We start from the raw sequence: 19,755 nt of genomic DNA on the forward strand, positions 1-19,755 counted from the left end.
TTTGTTTGCATTTCACTCATTTAGTTTAATGAACTCTGGGTGGGGAAAGTGTTTGTTTAGTCAACCGTGCCTTTCTTGGGGTAAATAAGGTACAACCAATGTTGGGACAAGCAAATTGCATTCTAACTTTTTTTTTTTTTAATCATTCTTAAAAGACTATTGCAATTAGCAACGATTGAGAAATAACAATTCGAAACTTGTTATAACTCTGTTCTGAATGGGATGTTGACTTGCTTCATTTTCTTCTCGTAGTCCTCATCAAACTCTGCTGACTGCTCAGATGTGAAATGATTTTTCCAGTCACCAACTTCTCCTGTTGAGGACAAAAAAAAAGATGTTTCTGGTGAGTAGAATATATTTCTTCAAATATTTATAGCAGGCGAAAAGTTCCCCACCATTGTTTGACTTTATTTTGACTGGAAAATAAACCAGTGGGAAACGCAGTAACTCATAAGACCACTAGAGGTCACTGCTCCCCTATCAAGAGTACTCATATTGAATGACCTTTTCTCATGAAGTTAGAAATGGACGAGTCAAAAACAGTCTTAGGAATGCAGGTGTAGTTTGCCATCGGGTTCTCCTTCATGTTTTTAAAACTCGTGAGCTCCACAATGCGGCTGATGACATCATCAGGCAGGGTCAAGTCCAGGTACTTCATGATGCGTTCCACTTCACGTCTGGGATTCTGCATGTCAAAAAGTCATGGAACAATGTGTGCATAAGCTTTTGGAGCTCATGAAAAACAAAATCATGATTAAATCATACCTCTTTCATGTCTTCATAAAAGAGGTAAAGGATGTTCTTCTTGTCTCGAGCCTCCCAGTAGCCTTTCACGTGATCGTACCAAGAGCCCCATGACACTGCCGTGCATATACATGTAAGATTTGACACGAAGTCGAAAATTATTCTTTCAATTGGTTCAAATACTGAGCCACTTACACTCGCCACGCATGAATTTGTGAATGTAGCCCTCCCAAGGCCCGGGCTCAGGTTGAGTCTTATTCATGTGATCAAAGTAGTAGTAGCTCACCATGTTGTCCTTTGCATTGCGTGCTATGTAGATAATCTGCAGTGCACATGACACAAAAAGGAGAGTGAAAACCACAATGTGAGAAATGACAGTTTTAGTCACATGATATAATCCCACTTACGTCAACTTACTTTGCACTTTTTTTCCCAAAACCCAGTCGGAACCAGCTGAATTGGCAGATGCGTCTTAATGATTCTTGGGGGAGCCATTTTATTTAGCAGGTCCAGACCTGAGCATTTACATTGAAAAGAAAGAAACTATTGATCTGACCTTGGCATTAAGCATCAAAATTGTATGCAATCAACATTCCCTCCATAATGTCACATGTACAATTTATCCTCCTGAGGGAAATACCGCCCCCTTGTGGCGTATATGTTGCAGTGCAACCCCAAACACTTGTAGGGTCTATTTCAGTTCAAATCAGGGGTAGTCAGTTCCTTCTCCCAACCAGAAGTACCCTGGTGTCTAATTTTTATGAACAGTACGAGCAAAATACCTCAGATCCATGACCCAATCATGGAAAAACACAATAGAAAGGCAGAATTTTGTTTTCTACCTTTTGACTTTGCCCGCGTCTTGAATTTAGAACGTATTGCAACCGCATATAGAAACAGTAGACACCTGAGGGGATGGGTGGTGGGCTCCAGATCTCCAGGAAAGGACTGCGAACCGGCGTGGGGGCTCGTCTGCAGGCCTCCGCATCACCGTTGTGAAGAAGCAGATCGACTATCTCCTGGGTCCAAGTTGTCCCTTTACCCCCAAAAGTAGAAGAACACAATGAGCGACATCATTCCTTAATGTGAAGGTGCTGAGAAGCAGCGCATTCCGTCAGACCCGCTTTAGGATAGGTGGCGATGAGGAGGTCTGAGGCGTCAGGACAGAAAGCTGAGATTGCATCAAAGTTGTTGGCGATGTGGATCATTAAAGGAATTCCTTTGACGGGGATGAGCGGGAAGCGACCCATGGCACTGCCAGCCTCCTCGATGGCATCGGCATAGGACAACTCTTTGTCCGCTGACATGGCTGGAGTCCAAACGTTTTCCGATGGACAGTCAAGATCGCAGAATGTTGGTTACGTCTGACGTGCTTTCTTCTCTTCTGTCAAATATTTATCAGGGTCTTTTCCTGGAACTCCTTTCCTCGAACGACCAGCCCTTTCGTCGGGTCCACTAACATCTGGACTTTGCCTCTGCGAGCTCCCAGGGGCTTGCTCTACAGCGTCTCTGACATGTGAGCACAAAAACTCTCAGTGGGCTGTCCCAACATTATTTTGCTGGAGACAGAGTGAAACCTTTGGCTGTACCGTTAAGTCCCCTCCTCCTGACACTTGATATCAACTATTTCCTGTGTTACTTGAGGACATTGTTATCCCACAGGTTTCATTGGATTCATCAGCCATGCATTTTAATCTTTGAGAGAAACTATGCTTTCCTTTTGCCTGCTAGTTTGGACCCAGAGTCAAGTCAGATGTTTTACTCCGTGATTCGCCGTCTTTGTGCGTTAAAGCTCGACCACATGATGGTTAACAGAGATTAAACCAGGATTGCGCAGTATGGTATTGCATCAGGACAGTTTGCAGAATACGCAAGAAGCCATGTGGTGAGCAGTCAGCCTGCAGCAACAGCTTGGAATTGACATCCTTTCAAAGGCTGAAACAAAAACAAAGCCCTGGGTTAAAAAAACATTTGCAATGAGACAATCGACATGCCTGAGTTATGAGAAATGGTCCCGCATCTAATCTTAACTTCCGATCAGGCTGGGAAAAGACAGTGCTTTATTTTGTCACATAAGATTCTGGCGGTGGATAAACAATCACAGATCTTAAAAACAATGGCCTAAGAATAGCAAACAAATGTTTTGGCTTTACAAATAATCACAAATATATTTACGTTTAACAATTCTTCCTTAATATGCTAATTTATTAAAGAAGATATTGCACATTACTGATAAGAAATATATTTTAGCACCTCTGCTTTTACCGGTATTTTACATAACAAAAACATTTTTTCCCCTTCTTTTATAAGCTTTACGGTAGTGCCTCCAACCGGAAGTGGCTGCTTCAACTTCCTTGGTAACAAGAAGCCTTCGCAACCCTTCCTGTGTAGCAAGTTTAGCTAGCTCCCTCGAAACACGTATTCGATATTTTACATTTGACTTGGTTTAGTGTGACATTGCGTTAAAAAGATGTCTAAATGTACAACCAACTAGACACCATGCGCGCCGTGGTCATTACGTGACGACATGAACAAGCACCAGTGGCTTTGTCTTCGTTTAGCCTTGGTCGTGTTATCGGTTGTGTGCTTGGCGCAAACGCGAGCACAAAAGGATGCAACGCCGACGCAACCCGCGAGTGTAACGCCCCCTTCAGCCAAAAGTACTGGGACTCCCTTTGCAGACAGCCAAACATCCACCGCTGCAACTGTCTCATCAAGTGCTGTTGCAACAAATGGGGAATCTCTCAGCTCGGAGACCCCTTCTCCGGGGGTCACCGACGGGGTGACCCCCACCATGGAGTCCATGAATGATACAGTTGGAAGCACTGGGACACCTTTTGAAGACACCCCAAGTCCCACAGCTACTATTGCCCCATTTGTGGGAGACCCTGAGGGTAATTTAAACCTCTTTTTTTTAATATTTGAATTAATTTACTGTAGCTTCTCAGTCATTGTATTAGATCAAAAATTTTCATTACATGCCACAAATACAAGACAGCAAACAGCAGCTACTTGATACATTTGAATTGAGAAGTCTACATACAGATGGAATATCAAATTTAGACTAACACAAGCATTGTGTGTTATTCATCCAGCGTGCGCCTGCGATTTAACTCCTGATGTCTGCGACATTGGCTGCTGTTGTGACATTGCTGACTGTGACGTTGCTGACCTGAGTACTGTGTTCACGGGATGTCCTCAGAAAGAAACCAAGTAAGAACTTGTCATCAGTGCAAGCAAAAGTGTCGATTTTTTGGTGTTGTTTGTATGCTAACACTTTGTTGTGTACTTTTCAGGTCAGGACACTGTATTGAGAAATGGCTGATGTTCCGCGCCAATGTGGATACTTCCTTGGTCACTGTGACTGAATCATTATTTTGTGTTCGATCTGAAGGTAAATGGGTACAAATGTATTTATTTATTATATTTTTTGTTGACTTTTACGTTTTTTGTGTTATTATGACAGTAAGTTAAAAATGACTTGCACAAATTATGACTACATTTTACATTAAACTGTTGTACATGGGCGCCCTCTTGTGGTACATGAAAAAATCACTGCCTGAGTGCAGTTCAGTTGTATCTAACGTTTTGAGTTGAATGTGCAAACCTCCGAGTCAGTTTTATTACAAGGAGATGCCCAACACTGTTCTAATGTTGCATTTTTCTTTTTTTTTCTTTTGTTTCTCCCAACAGTTGATCACATCAAGGTCTCCGCTGCTCCACTAAAGCTTCCAGTATTAGGGAACTCTTATCACTTCTCACCACCGCAACCAATCAGCGTCGGCCATAGCCGACATTTTTATCGGGTAACTGAAACATATTTGTATGCAGCTATTCAAACCCAGGTGCATTACTGAAGCCTTCTTCCCCTCGTTTGTGGTGATTATATCAATTTTCTAGGCCGACGACGTCATCCAGACATACTTCGGCGATTCATCCGTCCGAGGTCTCCTTCGTCAGCCATCTCCAGGACCCGTCGGTGCATTCTGTCTTAACCGCAATCCCGCACGTAAGCATAAAAAAAACTGAATCCAATAAAAATTTCACTTGACCTATAGTGGGATTGTTTTTTTTTTTGTTTTTTTTACATATATGAACAACTGTAAACTTTCAAGTGTTTTGCTTGTCTTGCAGGCTTCTTGAGGTCCGAGTCTCTCTCCTGTACTCGCATGGTAACCCCTCAGTCGTGCAGCAAAGATCCAAATCTCAGCGCACTCTCCTACTTCTCAGACCTGAGCTTGATTAAAGTAAGCAAGTCTGCTGAAGTTGAAAAAAAATGTGTTCTCTTAAATCAACACAAATTTTGTCGTTGCAGATTCCCAAACCTGCAGAAGAACAAGTGTCTGACCTTTTGGTGAGAACACATTTGCCTGAACAAGAAGGTCTTAATTAATCAAGATCCTTTTCTTTTTTCTCCTCTCCAGATCCCAGTCAACCCACTTTCTGACTGGCCTGCACCAAGTGAGAAAAATAACCTTTGTACAAATGTAGCAAAAGAGGTGAGAAGCTTTGTGTGTGTTTTTCAAGCGTAGAATAAAATAAAGCCACATTTACGACCTTGTTAAAACCCCCATCGGCGCGGACGCAGGTGGAGTTTGTCATCGTGTTCACAAACCGAGGAGAGCTGGAGAGTGCCACGGTGAACGTGCTTTTAGCTGATGTGAAAACGGACCAGTTGTTTCAGCAAGTGCATTCGGTCCAATTCAAGGTATTTGCAGCCACCGTCATTATCTAAAATGCACATTATTGTAATGTGTTCCTCTTTTTTTTTGTGTTAAATAGCTGAAGACAGCTCGCCCGTCTCCAACGCCACAGATTCCCTCAGCTGGACTGCGGGTGGGAGCCAGTGTTCGCGGTCGCTTTAACGGCGTAATGAAACCCGTATCCTCATGAACTCCTCCGTCAGACCCCAGTTTCCATTTTCTAGTTTTGCTGGTTGTGCAGAAAGATTCCTTGACAGCGTGCCAGGTGAGTGTAATGGGGACGGGGCAAGAGGGCAAGTGCTCCTCTGATCCCGCTGCACGAATCAGCGTCCTCTTCACGCACAACACAATTGCAGGCTGCTTATTTAGGTAAGACCAAAAAGTCCTTTCCGCTTTGTGTGCAAAATGAAAATACATAAATGTCACATTTTGGAAATCACTTGACAGGTTCTTGACTGTGTTTTTGCATTCCAAGTTCTTCTTCCGGAAACTGCACAGAACTGCGTTCCAACATCAACAGCATTTTGCTAGGAGACGCCATTCCTGACACCATTGCCATGAGCTCAGGATCCCAACCAGACTGGACCCAAGTCCTCAAACAGGAGTGCCCCATCAGCTCGGAGGTAGGAAATCACGCGTTGCCAAGGTCATTGGAACCCTCACTTGTGACCTGCCTCATCTTTCCTGACTATAATGATGAGGATTTAACGGCTTCGGCTTCCCCCTCAGGAAACATGTGACTCTGGCTGCACCCTCCCTCACTCGCTCTCTGTGCAAGTACTGTGGGCACGTATGGGCCTCCTAGATCTCCCTCAGAGCTACATCCTGGGTGTTAAATACCTCTTTCGATGTCGAAAGTTGCAGGTGGGGAGGAACCTGGCCGATAACTCGCAAAATAATTCCTCCATTGTGAAAATCACCCACCGGCTCTCTCGTGTCTTTCAGTGTCCTCTGTCGTCGCCCGTCAGACTAACCACCGAAGTGGCCTTTGCCGACATGACAATTTTCCCCAAACCGCCGCTGGAGTTCGGGTCGCCTTGACAGACTCATTTCTGTTGCAGTTAAGGTCACATAGAGTTTAACGCTGCTCACAGCTAACAGGATTAGAATTCTTCACCAGGCAGCTGGACAAGAGAAATTCTACACAAACATTGGCTGAGTGCTTTATTGAAAGATTAGTGATGGCATCAATGTGTTTTTGTACATTCTTAGTGAAAGTGTATTTTTGTTGTACGCAGCTCCACTTCTAGCTTCTCCTTTTACTCAGGTTAGTTCCCCTGCGCTCTTTTCTCCTTCTTCCCCGGGGGGCGGATGTAGTTGAGAAGGTGGACAATTGCAGCCGGCGTTATTCCTTGCAAACGTGTAGCGGCGCCCAGCTGAGAGAGACAATTCGTTTCACCTCAAAATAAAAATGGATATATCGAAATCTACTTTCAATCTTAACACATTTTTGCCACATCCCCTCGTGATTTTCATGGAGTTAACAGACAGACATGATTTAACTTCTCATTCACTTTCTTAGGAACCGGTTAGAAGTTTGCTGACGCTATCTAGCGGTGGAAAGCATGTAACACAACAACACAAATCTGCACATTCATTTTGGACTCACCGTGCTCGGGCGAACTCTGTCCAAAATCTCCCGGACCTCCTGTGACAGAGAGGCGGGCAGAGACAAGTAGTCCAAGTCATGTGGGAGAGACATGCTCTCCTCTTTTTGAATCCTTTCAATCTCCTTCTGCTGAAGAGCACAGTGAGGCCTGTACACAGCTACACACAGAAGAACAACATCAAAGCACTGACTTGGACGGAAAACCACATCTGAACTACACCACCTTCTATCTTCAGCCTTTGTGAGAATTCTGTGTAGGGAGAAAGGCATTCTGGGAGAATGGATGCCAACATTTCAAAGGTGGCGTCGTTGTACTGCAGAATATGCAAGCCGCTGAAAAAGAAAGCAGATACCTGATGAATTCAAAGTCAAATGGAGAAAGGTCCTCTTATCTCTTCAAGAACCAGCCAGGTTGTAACTTGCGTCGGACTGTCTGATTTGTTCTCGCTGATGTGTAGGCGAGGCAGCTTCAGTCTCCAGCTTGCGGCGGGCAAAGAAATGTCCTGAAGAACTGCGAGTGCATCTTGGAGACTGTCTCGCACTCTCACAGTCTTCTGGTAGCGCAGGGAGGACACGCAACCCACCTCCTCGAAGCCTGCAAGGACATGTTTCACGATTCAAAACTAAATCTGATTGCCACGTTTAATCAATTTCCCTCCTTTCACTTCTAGAAAAGCAAATAACACGCTGCTCCAATTCCATCTCATCTCCAGCAAGGCACTGAAACTCCTGCTTACCTTTCAGGCTAAGTCGCAAGTCAGCATTGTCCGGCCTGAGGGACGTTCGAAACTCCGCCCGGCTGGTGAACATGCGGTAAGGTTCCGTTACGCCCCGCGTCACGAGGTCATCGATCAGAACGCCGATGTAGCTCTCTGTCCGAGAGAGCGCCATCGTGGGCATGGAGAGCGCGGCGCGGGCTGCGTTGACCCCCGCCCACAAGCCCTGGAGAGTCATGACATCCAACTTCAATGCGGGTAATTCATTTGATATACGATCTTGAGTCATGGTAGCATTTTCTTTTCTTTTTTTTTTTAAATCTATAATAACCTGTGCGGCAGCCTCCTCGTAGCCCGTGGTCCCGTTAATCTGCCCGGCTAAGAAAAGACCTTGGGTGCTTTTCACCTGCAGTGCAGGGGTCAACTGAGTGGGGCACACAAAGTCGTACTGCACGCCATAACCTAAACGTCATGAAAAATAGACTTTTAAAAAATAAAAAATAAATGAACATGGGCCGATTCGGGTCACACGTGTACCGGCCGTGTGGATTTCGGCCCTGTGCAAGGCCGGGATCTCTCTGATGAGGCGCAGCTGCATGTCAGCGGGCATTGTCATAGAGAGCCCCTGTGGGTACACCAGGTCAGAGGTCAGCCCCTCAGGTTCCAGCCACACCTGATGCTGCCTGCCCGGGAAGCGGAGTACTCGAGACTCAATCGAGGGGCAGTACCTGAATAGAAACGGATTCTCAAACGTCTCCATTGTAGGTAGCTGTTAATCGAAAGGGGGCGTGTCTCTACCTGGGGCCCTTTGTGTCCTGCTGTATGTGGCAGTTGAGATGAAGACTCTCATTCACCACTTGGTCCACACCAGGAGTGGTATAGGTCAAGTAGCACGGCAGCTGCTCCTCGGGCTATCGAAACGTTCGTTGAAATTCAACCGTAATATGCTCGACTTCACATGTGCTTGAAAATACCTTGCAGTGAGTGTGGCTGTTGAGGAAGCTGAAGGGACTTGGCTGACTATCAGGCCGGTGTAGCGTGGCCTGCTCAAAGTCCACGGAAGCCTTTACAATTCTGGGTGGGGTACCCGTCCGGAGACGGCCCATCTTCAGCCCCAGGCGCTCCCGCAGCGTGTGGGACATTCCGGCGCTGGACGGTGTGTCTCCGATTCGCCCCCCCGGGGACGTGTTCTGACCCATGAAGAGGGAGCCGGATAAGAAAGTCCCGGTTGTAAGAACCACAGAGTGGGCTGAGATCAGGAGGCTTGCACCGGCTGCAATCAGAAAGTGAGTTTTTTTTTTTTAATTTAATAACAAACAATTCTAATAGATAGCATTTAAGTGTAATGGATTTAAAAGTACAAATAAACTGTACTAAATGTTCACTGTAATGGTACTCCTTGGGCTGTGATTACTTTGTCCGCCACTAGAGAGAGCCTGCGTTCCATCCACCCCCCCCCCCTACTAAAATTAATAGAAATGTTTTTGTTTTTTTAATGTGTTTGCTGCCTACCTAAACGTATCCCAGTGACTCTGTGGCATCCAGGCTCTTCTGGGTTAGATTCTGTGACAAGAAGCTCCTCCACTGATCCCTCCAGCACAGTCAGTCTGGGAGTGGACAGAAGCTCAGACTGCAGGAGGAAAAGGATTAAATTCAAAAAAATAATTATAAAATGCTTTGACAGAAAAATGTCTAGACACCCCTTTAGTCTACAATTGCGTATGAATGTAATCCAGCAAAAACAAAAAATTAAAGGTGCTGTCTTGTCTCATCAAGCTTCTTTTTCCTCCCACCTGAATGAATTGGCGGTAGCGTTGGCGGTCCAGCTGAGCCCGTGGCCCCCATACAGCGGGGCCCTTCCTGCGATTCAAGATGGAGAAATGGATGCCGGCCCAGTCTCCGGCTCGACCACACACGCCGTCCAGAGCATCTACTTCCTTCACCAGGTGACCCTTCCCCACCCCGCCCAGAGAGGGGTTGCATGACAGGGCACCTATGTGATGGGAGGACGTTGTTCATTCCAAAACGTCGTTTTCGTTTAAATCTTGATCTCTTACCGATGGTGTGAACTTTCTGCGTGACTAACAGCGTCTGTGCTCCCACCCGAGATGCCGCCGCTGCAGCCTCGGTACCTGCGTGACCCCCGCCCACCACGATGACGTCATACTGCTGTCTGGCAAGGTGACTGGCACGTCTGGAGAGCTGTGAGAGCAAGAACTCCAAGGTGGGAAGCTTTTTTGTCAACATGGATGATGGTAAGCTGTATGAGTTGGGGAAAGAACCACACAGATAGTGAAGCAGACGTGCATATCACTATGATCAAATCATTGTTCTCCCCTATACAATGTGTTAAATATCATTTCCACAATTCCGTGTAATTACAGCTAGATTTCAAAAGTACTGAATGTTCTTTTCAATATGAATGACAGTTTTTTTAAATATATTTACGTCTTAGTAAAACGACACGTTAGGCATATGAAGGACTAACACTTGACTGAATGCTCACAAAAATTAAGGAAACATTATATACATGTGTTTACTTGCATAGAAATACGTTTTTCTAATGCCTTTCACCTTGGCGAATGCATTGTGCGATTGCGGTTATCACAGCCCCTAAAATATACCAACTTGAATTACTTACAATTTCTTCGCAAAATTGAGCGGATGGTTCTGCTTTCAGATGATTTTATAACTTATAAAGCAAGAGGACATTTTCTGACATAAGGAGGCGGCCATGCTGTGTGGGGCTTACGGTCGTAATATATGCACTAAAGACGCGCACACAAATTTTCCAGCGCTTTGTTTATATTAAATTGAGTAAATGTGGCAATAGCTAAATCCTCTATTTGCCACTCTTGAATTAGAACAGACAATTTTGAATTAAAAGTAGGTTTATATAACGTTCATTAAAAAACATTGATTGATTGATTCATTTAATTGATGTACTTAGTCACACTTAATCATAGTCTTCATTGTATGTTTCTACCCTACTCAATCAGAGATATCAATCAGAACAATCTGATCCAATCAATCAGTGCTTCAATGTGCGCGTGATCGTCAGGTCGAAGGTGCGCGCGCACGTCGAGACTCCTCCCCCTCCCTCTACCCCTTTCCGACGTGTTTCCCAGTTCGCCGCGCGCGGATTGAGTCAAGTGAACCAACCGAGAGGTGGTGCTGACCGTCCGCTGCAGGTTTTCTCTACGAAACCTGAATCATTTCACTTTTGGAAGCGACTGACAAGCAAGGCAAAGACTTGATCTTTTTTTTATTTTTACTCGGGAGGTTTTGCCGGTGACGCCGTAGAAGGAAAGAAAGTAAAACACGGAGTGAAAGCGCCTCACTGCATCTTGAGGATCAAAGCTAATGCTTAGCCACCTAGCCGTTTCTAAATAATTACACGAAAACTCGTGTCAGTTGAACCGTCGTTTGCTTTGTCATAACCGCTGATATCACAAAGTACATGTTCGGGGGCGCATTTTGAGAGTGCACGACACATTTGGTAGAAATAGCAGGGGGGGACATTTTAGGCCACAAGCGACTGGTACTCGCTTAGCAAGATTAGCTACCCTAGCCGGTCCTGCTGAGGTGACACCGGCTCAACTGCTAAAGATAGTTTACAACCGAAGCTACTTAGCGTCGGACGGTTAGTGTTTATTAGTTTCGACACTTTTGGTACGGTCCGAACCCCGTGCTTCTTCACCATGCTGAAACAACAGCAGCCCAACTCCGGCGGGAGAAAAGCGTCAAATGGTACCACGGGCCCCCCCGGTATGTCTTCTCCAATAAGTGGCAACAGCAGCGGCAACAGGACGCCGGCCGGGAGGTGAGTGAGCCGGGCTACACGCGTCAGGAAACCCCGGGGTCGGCCCCTTGCGACTAAGGCCTACCGGTTAAAGCTCAGGGTGCTCAATGGGGCGCGTCTCCGCCACAGTAGCTTCTCTCCTGGCCAATCCGTTGCGTTTCTGTAAGATTGAAAGCTAGGCCGAACCAATCGTATTGCTTAAACCGAACCGAAAACGTCTTGAAGGGGCGGGTTCAACTTCGGTGAAACCATTAAGTAGCAAATCAACATACAGGTGAAAGAAAGTTTATCTGGCCGGTCAAGACCCCGAAAGCGGACGCAGCTCGGCGCAAAACAATCCTGTTTACTTGCATCGCTAATTTCAATAGAGCTAGTTGAATGAAATCATCTTTTCATGGCTAACGCAAGGTCAGTCCCGCTCCGTTGTCGCTGACGTGAATGTGCTGGGTTTGTTTTGGTCTGATTGGCCTCTCAGCCTTTGTTTTGTAATCGTGCATGTTTCTTGGCTGCATTGCCACCTCATTGAGCAAGACACATTTGCCTCGTCGGGATTGAAAGTAAACATCGCGCGTTGGCGTCTTTTGTCGGTTTATATTTCGGGGGTTTTACTCCTTTTGTGCTCGAGGAGATTTGTTTAAAATGCACACACGATCTAGATGTTGTGGAGAACCATTAGAAGGTCGAATTGGGACATTTGTAGCCCCCCCATTGTCTTTGATAAAATAGGTATAATGTATGCTGGAGATTCTTTTGTCCAATCGTTTAGATAAAAAACGAATAAAAGATGGGTGCAAAATTTCTGTGCATGTAGCAATTTGTAAGACCAAATTTGAACTGATCTGACAGTGTTTGAAAGCATTTATATAGTTTTAATATTCTAGGATGAATTAAAATCGTTGCCTGTAAATTTACACGACTGTTTTATCCTTCCGCAGGAATCGAAGTACTGCAAAACCATCATTCCAGTCTTCTCCCGTAAGTATTGAGGCCCAAAACATTTGGCCATCAAACATAAGAAAGAGTTTGAACGGTTTGACCGAATGGAATAAAGATACAACATGTTACAGCCACATCATGTTAGGACAGCTTGTTTGGAATGTGCTGCTGGAGTGTTGAGGGATACTTTGTGTCTTGTCCCTGCTGCAGGTTTTTGAGGGTGTGTACAACAATGCTCGAATGCTTCATTTTCTCACAGCTGTTGTGGTGAGTTTTTGTGTGGTGATTATCCATGGTTCAGATAATTGGTGTCAAGTTCCTGTGATTCAAATGTTCCAATCTTATCTCGCTCAGGGTTCCACTTGCGATATAAGGGTGAAGAATGGGAGTATCTTCGAAGGCATCTTCAAGACGCTAAGTTCACGGGTAAGGCATTCCACTTCATGCAATGATGTTGTGAATTGATTTTTTTGCAATTTACATGCAGCCTGAACTTGTCGATGTTCCCCTAATATTTTTAGTGCGAGTTGGCCGTCGACGCCGTGCACAAACGGGAGGAGGAGGGCTCGACGTCGGCTCCACCGCGGAGGGAAGACATCACCGACACCATGATCTTCAGCCCTTCCGATTTGGTTACGATGATATGCAAAGACGTAGACCTCAACTATGCCACCAGAGGTATTTTCACAGTTACTTTTGTGTTTGATTGAGTCAATGGTTTACTCATCTCTGTGTAAACAATGATGAATGAAAGTGCAGAGGGCAACCAAAGATTATATTACCAACTGTGAGTGTTTGCCATGTGTTGGTCTACAAAACGAGAGACAAAAGACGTTACTGTTGCCAGGTTGAATATTGCATTGCATTGCTTTGCACTGTGTGCAGATACTTTCACCGACACAGCCATCAGCTCCACACGCGTAAATGGAGAACACAAAGAAAAGGTGTTGCAGAGATGGGAGGGAGGTGACAGCAACGGGGAGAGTTATAATCTGGAGGCAGATGCAGTAAGTGCTTCGCAGTCCCTTTTAGCTTTTGCATCAAATCATGGAATTGACATGCCAGAGCATTTCTGTCTCCAAAATTGTATTCTGTTCTTTGTATTATTTTTCTTCTTTTGCACTGAGCCCTTTCAAGATGTCATTGAATACTCCACTGATGTTGTTTGATTTGTTAAATGCACCTTGTTGTTTCGCCTGCTTAGTCCAATGGCTGGGATGCCAACGAGATGTTCCGCTACAATGAAGTGAAGTACGGAGTTACGTCAACGTATGATTCCAGCCTTTCCATGTATACGTAAGTTTCTAATAGTCTTTGTGGTAACCTTCCTAACAGCCACCCAGTAATGTTTTGATTAATTGATCAATGTTTGCTACCTTCCCCCCAAGTGTGCCACTGGAGCGAGGCAACTCGGAAGTGTATCGACAGCGGGAGGCCCGTGCGGCTCGCCTGGCCAGCGAGATTGAGTCCAGTCCCCAGTACCGCCACCGCGTCGGCCTGGAGAACGACGAGGGTAAAAGTGAGGAGGACAAATACAGCGCTGTGGTGCGCGACGGCACCGATCGGGACAGAGGTCACGAGAGCCCTCGCGAGCGCGAAAGGGGTCGAGATAGCCCCGGGGCCAGGTGAGAGCCGTGTTCATGGTAGTCTAGGCGGTGGCGTCAAACTAATCAAGTTGTTTTGCCAACGGTTGGACTGTTGTTGTTTTTTTTTGTTCAGGGACGGCAAGTACATTCCTTTACCTCAGCGGCAAAGAGAGATGAACCGGGATCGAGTTGAGAGAGGCCCCGGCGGTCCCCCGCCTCACGCTCGTCTTAGCGGGGGCTACCGCTCCACCCCCACGTCCTCATCTAACTCATCTCCCAGACCCCCGGCGGGGGCCCCGCAACCCGGTGGCTCACCATCGGAGCGAAGCAGTCCCCTGTCAGGCCGAGGTGGGGTTTATGTTGGCCACCACCCCCAAGGAAGCCCCAGCCCGGGTCCCGGCTCTGGTCCCGGCAGTCCATACACACCCGCTTCGCCGGGGGCGGCGCCCACCTCCGCAGCCTCTCTCTCTGCCACCCCTTCGCCGACCAGCCCACCTGCCCCCCATGGACATGCAGTTCCACATTCCCACTCCCTACCACACTCCCTGTCAGATGCTGGTAGACCTGTTAATGGAGGTAACGCGCTTTTTTAGTTTACCAACTTTACATTTGGAATTGTTGTGATAAGGATTTGCCACATTTTTGCTTCTCATCCAGCGGGGCAACAGTGTGGCAATTTTTGTTACTATTTTAGTTGTAAATAGTTTCTATGTATCTTAACAAAACTGTTGAGAACTCATTTATTATTAAAATGTTTCAGTTATGCATGTGACAGCGCCCCGTTTTAGTCATCACCACCACTTTGCTCGTCGTTGCTCAGTTAAGGGCTGTCAACCAAAACAAATGGGAACTTGTCTTTCAGTGGCTGCCAGGACTTCCCCCAAAGCTCAAAGACCTCCACAGTCGAGCAGAACAGTCCGCACTCCAAACGCGCATTCTCAGTCCACCGGTACAAGTTCCTCCCATTTCCAAATATCTGCTCCTCTACTAAACCATTTTTCCTTTTCATCACCACTCATGTCTTGGATTCTGTCCTTGCAGCCACTCGCTCGCCAAAATCAGGCTCTTCCCAGGACACGCCTTATTTGGACACGTCGTCCATCTCCTTGCCTGCGCCGAAGACTTCAGGGCCCGCCCCCCTCTTTCCCGTAAATGGTATGGTCAACACTTTCACCTCCTGGTTACCTTTAATTTAAAATTCAATTCTAGCTCATCTGCCAAATTGAGTCGGTCAACACGCCAAATGAAGCGGTACAACCCATTAAGTCGCCATTTGTCATGACAGTGAACGAGATCCTTTGCGCCGCCGCCAAAGAACGCGCCGCCGAGAGCACTGGCGGCACGGAGGAAAGCAAGAGCAACAAAGGTACCGACTTGACAAAGCCGGAACGCCACAATTACTTTCCCGAAACCATGTTTTCATTCTCCTGCTATCCATTTTCTCGCTAGCCCCTTCAGTTCAACAAAGGTCACAAATCGAGGAGCTACGGAAGTTTGGCAAGGAATTTAGGGTGAGTGGTTGCTTGCTGTTTCACGAAATTGGGAAAGCAACCCCTAATTCAGTAACTCATTCACTTATCTGTGTGCTTTTTCTTCTAGCTCCAGCCAAGTGGAGGCAGCTCCAGCTCTCCTAGTTCCCCTGCAGCAGCGACTCCTCCCGCGGTCGGTGACATCACGCAGGCCGGCGCCGCCAAATTGCCGTTGGACCCTCACGCCGCTTCCGAACCCAAGCTGCAGCCCACCACCCCGAGTCCGTCCCATCCTCAGCCGTCGCCGCTCCCGTCTGACGAAACCTCTAAAGAAGCCGGCACACCAGGTGCCCCCAACTCGGTTGCAGCGGGAGCCATTTCGGACAGGCATTCACCAGCGGTCCCTCAGCCGGCCAGGACCCCGGGAAGTGAGGAGGGCTCGTCGGAGCGTACTGAGGGTGTGGCAGAGTAAGTTAAAACAAATTTTTTTTTTTTTCACTGTAATTGGAGCCGTTTTAACATCTTTTGGCCTCCTTCTAGCCAAGTGAAGAAATCCACCTTAAACCCCAACGCTAAAGAATTCAACCCAATCAAACCTCAGATGCCTATGGTGAGTGGTTACCTTCGCAAGTACATTTATTTCATGATGTGGTCCCTTACCAAGTACCACAATTTTTTTGCCGCTCAGACTAAACCCAACGCGGCGCCCACCCCGCCTCGACCCACTCCTCCGAGCCCCGTGGTCATTCAGCACCCGGGTGGGCAGGGCCCACTCTACAATCCCCCCTACCTGTCCTATGTGTCGCAAATCCACTCTGTACAGGTACACAAGCAGAGCCCATTTCATAAATATCCATTTCTGATTGTATTATTCTGATTGTGAAATGAAAAAAAAAAACCTTGATTTTTCATTTTCCAGACCCCGCAAATGTACCAGTACACCATGTCTGCGGTCGGCCAGGGAAAGTACCCCAGGAACAAGGGTAATGAATGCATGGTGCAGATTCTTTTTGCCAACCCAGACTGGCAAACTTAGGGCAACCTCCAAATGTCCACCATCCTATTTCAGGCTCTGTGGTGGCGCAGCGCTCTGACCATGGCGCCTCAGCTCCCCCTATGCTGCAAGCGGCGGCATCAGCCGCCGGCGCCCCCCTTGTTGCGTCCCCTTACGCTCAGTCGTACCTTCAGTACAACCCGCAGCAGTATGGCCAGCAGCAGGTCATCCAGGCCATGTCACCCTACCCTGGACAGGTAGCAAACGACACCGTGGTGCTTATGTCTCGCCGCCACATTCCAAAAAATAATATCCTACTTGTCTGTCAGCCTATGTACTCCATGCTGCAAGGGGGAGCTCGGATGATTGGGCAAGGCGGGGGTCCCCACCCGCAAGCCCTTGGCCCCCCTGGAGGCCCACAGTTCCAGACACAGGGGGATGGGCCACAAGGCCCTCAGCAAGGCATCTATGGTGAGCAATCAAGTCTTTTTAAACACTGTATACCAAGGAAAGTGCTTTAGCTGCTCTTTTCCAAAAATGTTGTTGAAATGGGCTAACAAGAATCGCGTGGATCGCCTTTGCAGCTCCCCAGTCTTTCTCCCACCACTCGGGAGCAGTACATCAACCGCAGCCATCCAGTACCCCGACAGGCAACCAGCCCCCACCCCAGCACGCTGCGCCCAGCCCTGGACAGGTGAGTCCACCCGAAAAACTTTGAGTGAGACCTACACCCTCACTACAGTAGAATGTGAGGAAAGTGACCCCAAGTGGACAGAATAGTACCTGCTCCTCACATGCGCGCTGTTGTCTCTAATCATTCAATGTCCATTTGTAGCCGATTGATCAGTTATGCTTCTGTTTTCTCCCAGAGCGCCCAGTCAGGCCCGCAGCCCCAGTCCTTGTACCATTCAGGTCCACTGTCGGCACCGACCCCACCCAACATGCCGCCTGGCCACACCTCCCCGCAGGGCTCATACCCAATTCAGGGCTACAGCATCCATGGTCACCAGGGCATCCCGCCCACGTACCCCCTGGGACAGTTGGCGCAGGTAGGAACCCATCCGCTTACTGTGCCCAAAAAAATAGCTGATTTTTGTCACGTCCCTCTTTTGGTCAGGCTCATGTACAAGGAGCCATGTCAGGTCCCCACCACTCGGGGAGCCACGGTCAACCCCAGTTAGTGATGCTGCAGCCTCCCCCACAGCAGGGGCCTGGCTCGGTGCCGCAGCACCCGCAGCACGGACCGCAGCAAGGGACACACCAACACTTCTACATAGGACATCCGCAAGGTAGGACAATAATGTCAATTGCCACGTTCTTTGAGATATGTCCCTAAGATGGTTCACGAAGTTTGATTTAAAAAGCAGTGCTTTGGTGGCATTTTATGGCATCGATCTGTCATTGTAAAGCTAAAATAAAAAAAAGGTTAAAGAAATGACATCAAAACATAAACTAACTAAAGCTACTTTTTACATTTACAAAACTATAATTATAGCAAAAATGTCCTTTGTTTTTTGCCTTGGCAGTTTAAAGGATTGATTTTAAATGTGTTTTTTAATCTTTGTTTTAATTTATTAGGGTGCATGCATCTAACTTCAGAAGTGGCATTTTGCATCACACTTATTCAAAGTGTAGTTTTTGTTGAATTTTTAAATTCACAAATATACCAAGGTGTTTTATAATCTTAAACACAAGCAAAGCACTTTTTAAACAAAAACTAAGACTGAAACAAAACTGTTTTTTTTTTAAAAAGAAAAACTAAGCAAATAAAATCTAACAATGCCACACAAAATAAATATAGAAATCTATTATAAATATATAATCTAAAAATAGAAATAGGTTTCGATTACACGCTGTTTTTCACTGCTCGGGGCAGCTTATGATGTGTGGCCTGTTGGATGAAATCCCCAGTTGATTTTTCTTTTTGGCGCCGACAGCAATGCAGGTTCAGACACACCCGGCCTCCTTCCACCCACCTGGAAACTAAACTTCTATCTCCCAAAAACAAAACGTTCCCGGGATCGAGCGCCGACATCCCCGCGGCCCGCCGGATGACGAGCCGACTGAACGTCCAAATACGAGACTGACGGGAAAGCGCAGCGGGGAAGGACAAAGTCTCATAGCACCTTCTTATTTTACTTCTTCCTCTGCTGTTCTTGTTCATTGGCCCCCGGAAGCGAAGAAGTTTATTTTTAATGCAAACAATGAAGATAGCGAGATGATGAGCGTGGCGTCCAACCTCCGTTCAAATCTTGCTCTCCTCTTCAAGTTCTTCCTTTTGTTCCGAGGCATCTTGCTCGCTTGGACCAGTCAGAGGACAAATGGTTTCATCTTCCAGCGGAGTGGTTTTGGCCTTGTTGGGTGTGTAGGCTTTTGGACCCGCAAACGGAATGAATACTTGCTGCATGACAGGAGGCGGCATTTGAAGAGGATGGGACTTTTAACAAATCACTTCTTTCAACTCGCCTCGGTTAAAAAAAGAAAAAAAATCACCCACTGACCGTTCTTCTCTTCTTTAGGTTAATAAAATATAAAAAAAAAAGTACAAAAAAAATTCAAAACAAAACGACCAAAAAATAAAGTTTTCAACTTAACTACATCATCATGTTGTGAAGCTATTTTATTCTCCAATTAGTCACATTGACTAGGACTAACTAGTCCATGGACTTTAAACCCGATAGCAACCTTATTTCAAACAGCCACTAGCAGGGAACAGACGTCTTGATAGAGCAGCAGCCTCTTTTGCAAAATGATGTGACAGCCGACGTCCTTGTTGCGACTCTTCTGTCGGTCAGTGGGACACGGCGTCCCCTCGGCGCCAGTAGAACACCAAGCACACGACGGCTCAGCTCGTCCTGTCCCCCGTCAACACATCTGCACATGGCCTACTTTCCCCTCACCTGCGCTCAGTGCACCAGCGAGTAGAGCAACTCGCCACTGCGCTCAAGTCGATGGCGGTACTCCAGGCAGCTGTAGTTGCCCTCTGGGACGCCCCGGGTTCCGTAGAGGAGACCCCAGCAGCAGCAAGCGATCACGGCAGTGCTGTCGCTGTCTCCTGGGCACAATGCGAAAGATCAACTAAGTTACATTCTGGGGAACATGGACAAGAAAGACAAAGGTAATCGCATCCAAACATCTCCCTTTGCCTTCAAGAAAAGCCAAATAACCATCTGAATTTCAAAATAATCCTCATCAG

The 19,755-nt window shown here is 46.8% G+C and overlaps 5 protein-coding genes across 14 annotated transcripts in view; 2 read left to right on the plus strand and 3 right to left on the minus strand.

The window, feature by feature from the left end:
• On the minus strand, positions 1-2,279 carry LOC148382882 (sulfotransferase 1C1-like). Of its 2 annotated transcripts, none has more exons than XR_015853999.1 (7): positions 1,865-2,279; positions 1,652-1,780; positions 1,162-1,259; positions 940-1,066; positions 766-860; positions 396-685; positions 1-313 (listed from the first exon to the last, which is right to left on the minus strand). XR_015853999.1 is itself a non-coding variant. In XM_088359796.1 (7 exons), the coding sequence occupies exons 1-7, from the start codon at positions 2,049-2,051 to the stop codon at positions 201-203; spliced, it is 930 nt and encodes a 309-aa protein (XP_088215922.1). In that variant the 5' UTR covers positions 2,052-2,278; the 3' UTR covers positions 1-200. The 2 variants fall into 2 exon arrangements, 1 of the variants encoding a protein (XP_088215922.1); XM_088359796.1 differs by having other exon boundaries at positions 505-685; positions 1,865-2,278.
• LOC148382883 (tectonic-3-like) lies at positions 2,006-6,877 on the plus strand. Its single transcript, XM_088359786.1, has 14 exons — positions 2,006-3,638; positions 3,840-3,957; positions 4,041-4,138; positions 4,438-4,550; positions 4,645-4,753; positions 4,879-4,991; positions 5,060-5,098; positions 5,169-5,243; positions 5,333-5,452; positions 5,527-5,625; positions 5,713-5,816; positions 5,923-6,070; positions 6,177-6,311; positions 6,393-6,877. The coding sequence occupies exons 1-14, from the start codon at positions 3,272-3,274 to the stop codon at positions 6,486-6,488; spliced, it is 1,734 nt and encodes a 577-aa protein (XP_088215912.1). The 5' UTR covers positions 2,006-3,271; the 3' UTR covers positions 6,489-6,877.
• mto1 (mitochondrial tRNA translation optimization 1) lies at positions 6,599-11,799 on the minus strand. 4 transcript variants are annotated; one of them, XM_088359784.1, is made up of 13 exons: positions 10,414-10,570; positions 9,830-10,032; positions 9,566-9,765; positions 9,285-9,402; positions 8,747-9,045; positions 8,571-8,683; positions 8,310-8,500; positions 8,104-8,234; positions 7,794-7,998; positions 7,480-7,651; positions 7,280-7,389; positions 7,057-7,214; positions 6,599-6,823 (listed from the first exon to the last, which is right to left on the minus strand). In XM_088359784.1, exons 2-13 carry the CDS (start codon positions 10,017-10,019, stop codon positions 6,716-6,718), a joined length of 1,995 nt encoding a protein of 664 aa, XP_088215910.1. In that variant the 5' UTR covers positions 10,020-10,032; positions 10,414-10,570; the 3' UTR covers positions 6,599-6,715. The 4 variants fall into 4 exon arrangements, with proteins under 4 accessions (XP_088215910.1, XP_088215907.1, XP_088215908.1 ...); XM_088359781.1 differs by lacking the exon at positions 10,414-10,570 and adding an exon at positions 11,660-11,799 and having other exon boundaries at positions 7,794-8,234; XM_088359782.1 differs by having other exon boundaries at positions 6,599-6,846; positions 7,794-8,234; positions 10,414-10,596.
• atxn2l (ataxin 2-like) overlaps positions 10,883-19,755 on the plus strand; it is a 21,801-nt gene continuing 12,928 nt past the window's right edge. For 5 of the 6 annotated variants that reach the window (XM_088359770.1, XM_088359774.1, XM_088359772.1 and 2 more), the window contains exons 1-23: positions 10,883-11,595; positions 12,510-12,549; positions 12,721-12,777; positions 12,865-12,936; positions 13,032-13,188; positions 13,396-13,517; positions 13,715-13,806; positions 13,899-14,135; positions 14,230-14,672; positions 14,959-15,045; positions 15,138-15,251; positions 15,382-15,462; positions 15,546-15,607; positions 15,696-16,033; positions 16,106-16,175; positions 16,254-16,388; positions 16,485-16,548; positions 16,635-16,816; positions 16,889-17,030; positions 17,144-17,253; positions 17,429-17,608; positions 17,677-17,848; positions 18,497-19,677. In XM_088359770.1, coding sequence (XP_088215896.1) covers positions 11,474-11,595; positions 12,510-12,549; positions 12,721-12,777; positions 12,865-12,936; positions 13,032-13,188; positions 13,396-13,517; positions 13,715-13,806; positions 13,899-14,135; positions 14,230-14,672; positions 14,959-15,045; positions 15,138-15,251; positions 15,382-15,462; positions 15,546-15,607; positions 15,696-16,033; positions 16,106-16,175; positions 16,254-16,388; positions 16,485-16,548; positions 16,635-16,816; positions 16,889-17,030; positions 17,144-17,253; positions 17,429-17,608; positions 17,677-17,848; positions 18,497-18,546 — 3,129 coding nt within the window. In that variant the 5' untranslated portion in view covers positions 10,883-11,473 and the 3' untranslated portion in view covers positions 18,547-19,677. Of the gene's footprint in view, positions 11,596-11,682; positions 11,983-12,509; positions 12,550-12,720; positions 12,778-12,864; positions 12,937-13,031; positions 13,189-13,395; positions 13,518-13,714; positions 13,807-13,898; positions 14,136-14,229; positions 14,673-14,958; positions 15,046-15,137; positions 15,252-15,381; positions 15,463-15,545; positions 15,608-15,695; positions 16,034-16,105; positions 16,176-16,253; positions 16,389-16,484; positions 16,549-16,634; positions 16,817-16,888; positions 17,031-17,143; positions 17,254-17,428; positions 17,609-17,676; positions 17,849-18,496; positions 19,678-19,755 lie in introns of those variants that run through there. The other variant, XM_088359775.1, reaches the window with a different exon arrangement.
• Positions 19,162-19,755, minus strand: part of adprh (ADP-ribosylarginine hydrolase) — a 2,815-nt gene continuing 2,221 nt past the window's right edge. Inside the window, exon 8 of the mRNA XM_088359795.1 lies at positions 19,162-19,614. Coding sequence (XP_088215921.1) covers positions 19,466-19,614 — 149 coding nt within the window. The 3' untranslated portion in view covers positions 19,162-19,465. The remainder of the gene's footprint in view (positions 19,615-19,755) is intronic.

This window comes from Syngnathus floridae, chromosome 18 (assembly GCF_059516105.1).
Source record: "Syngnathus floridae isolate MCC-2025c chromosome 18, RoL_Sflo_1.0, whole genome shotgun sequence".
In the NCBI taxonomy this organism is placed as follows: domain Eukaryota; kingdom Metazoa; phylum Chordata; class Actinopteri; order Syngnathiformes; family Syngnathidae; genus Syngnathus; species Syngnathus floridae.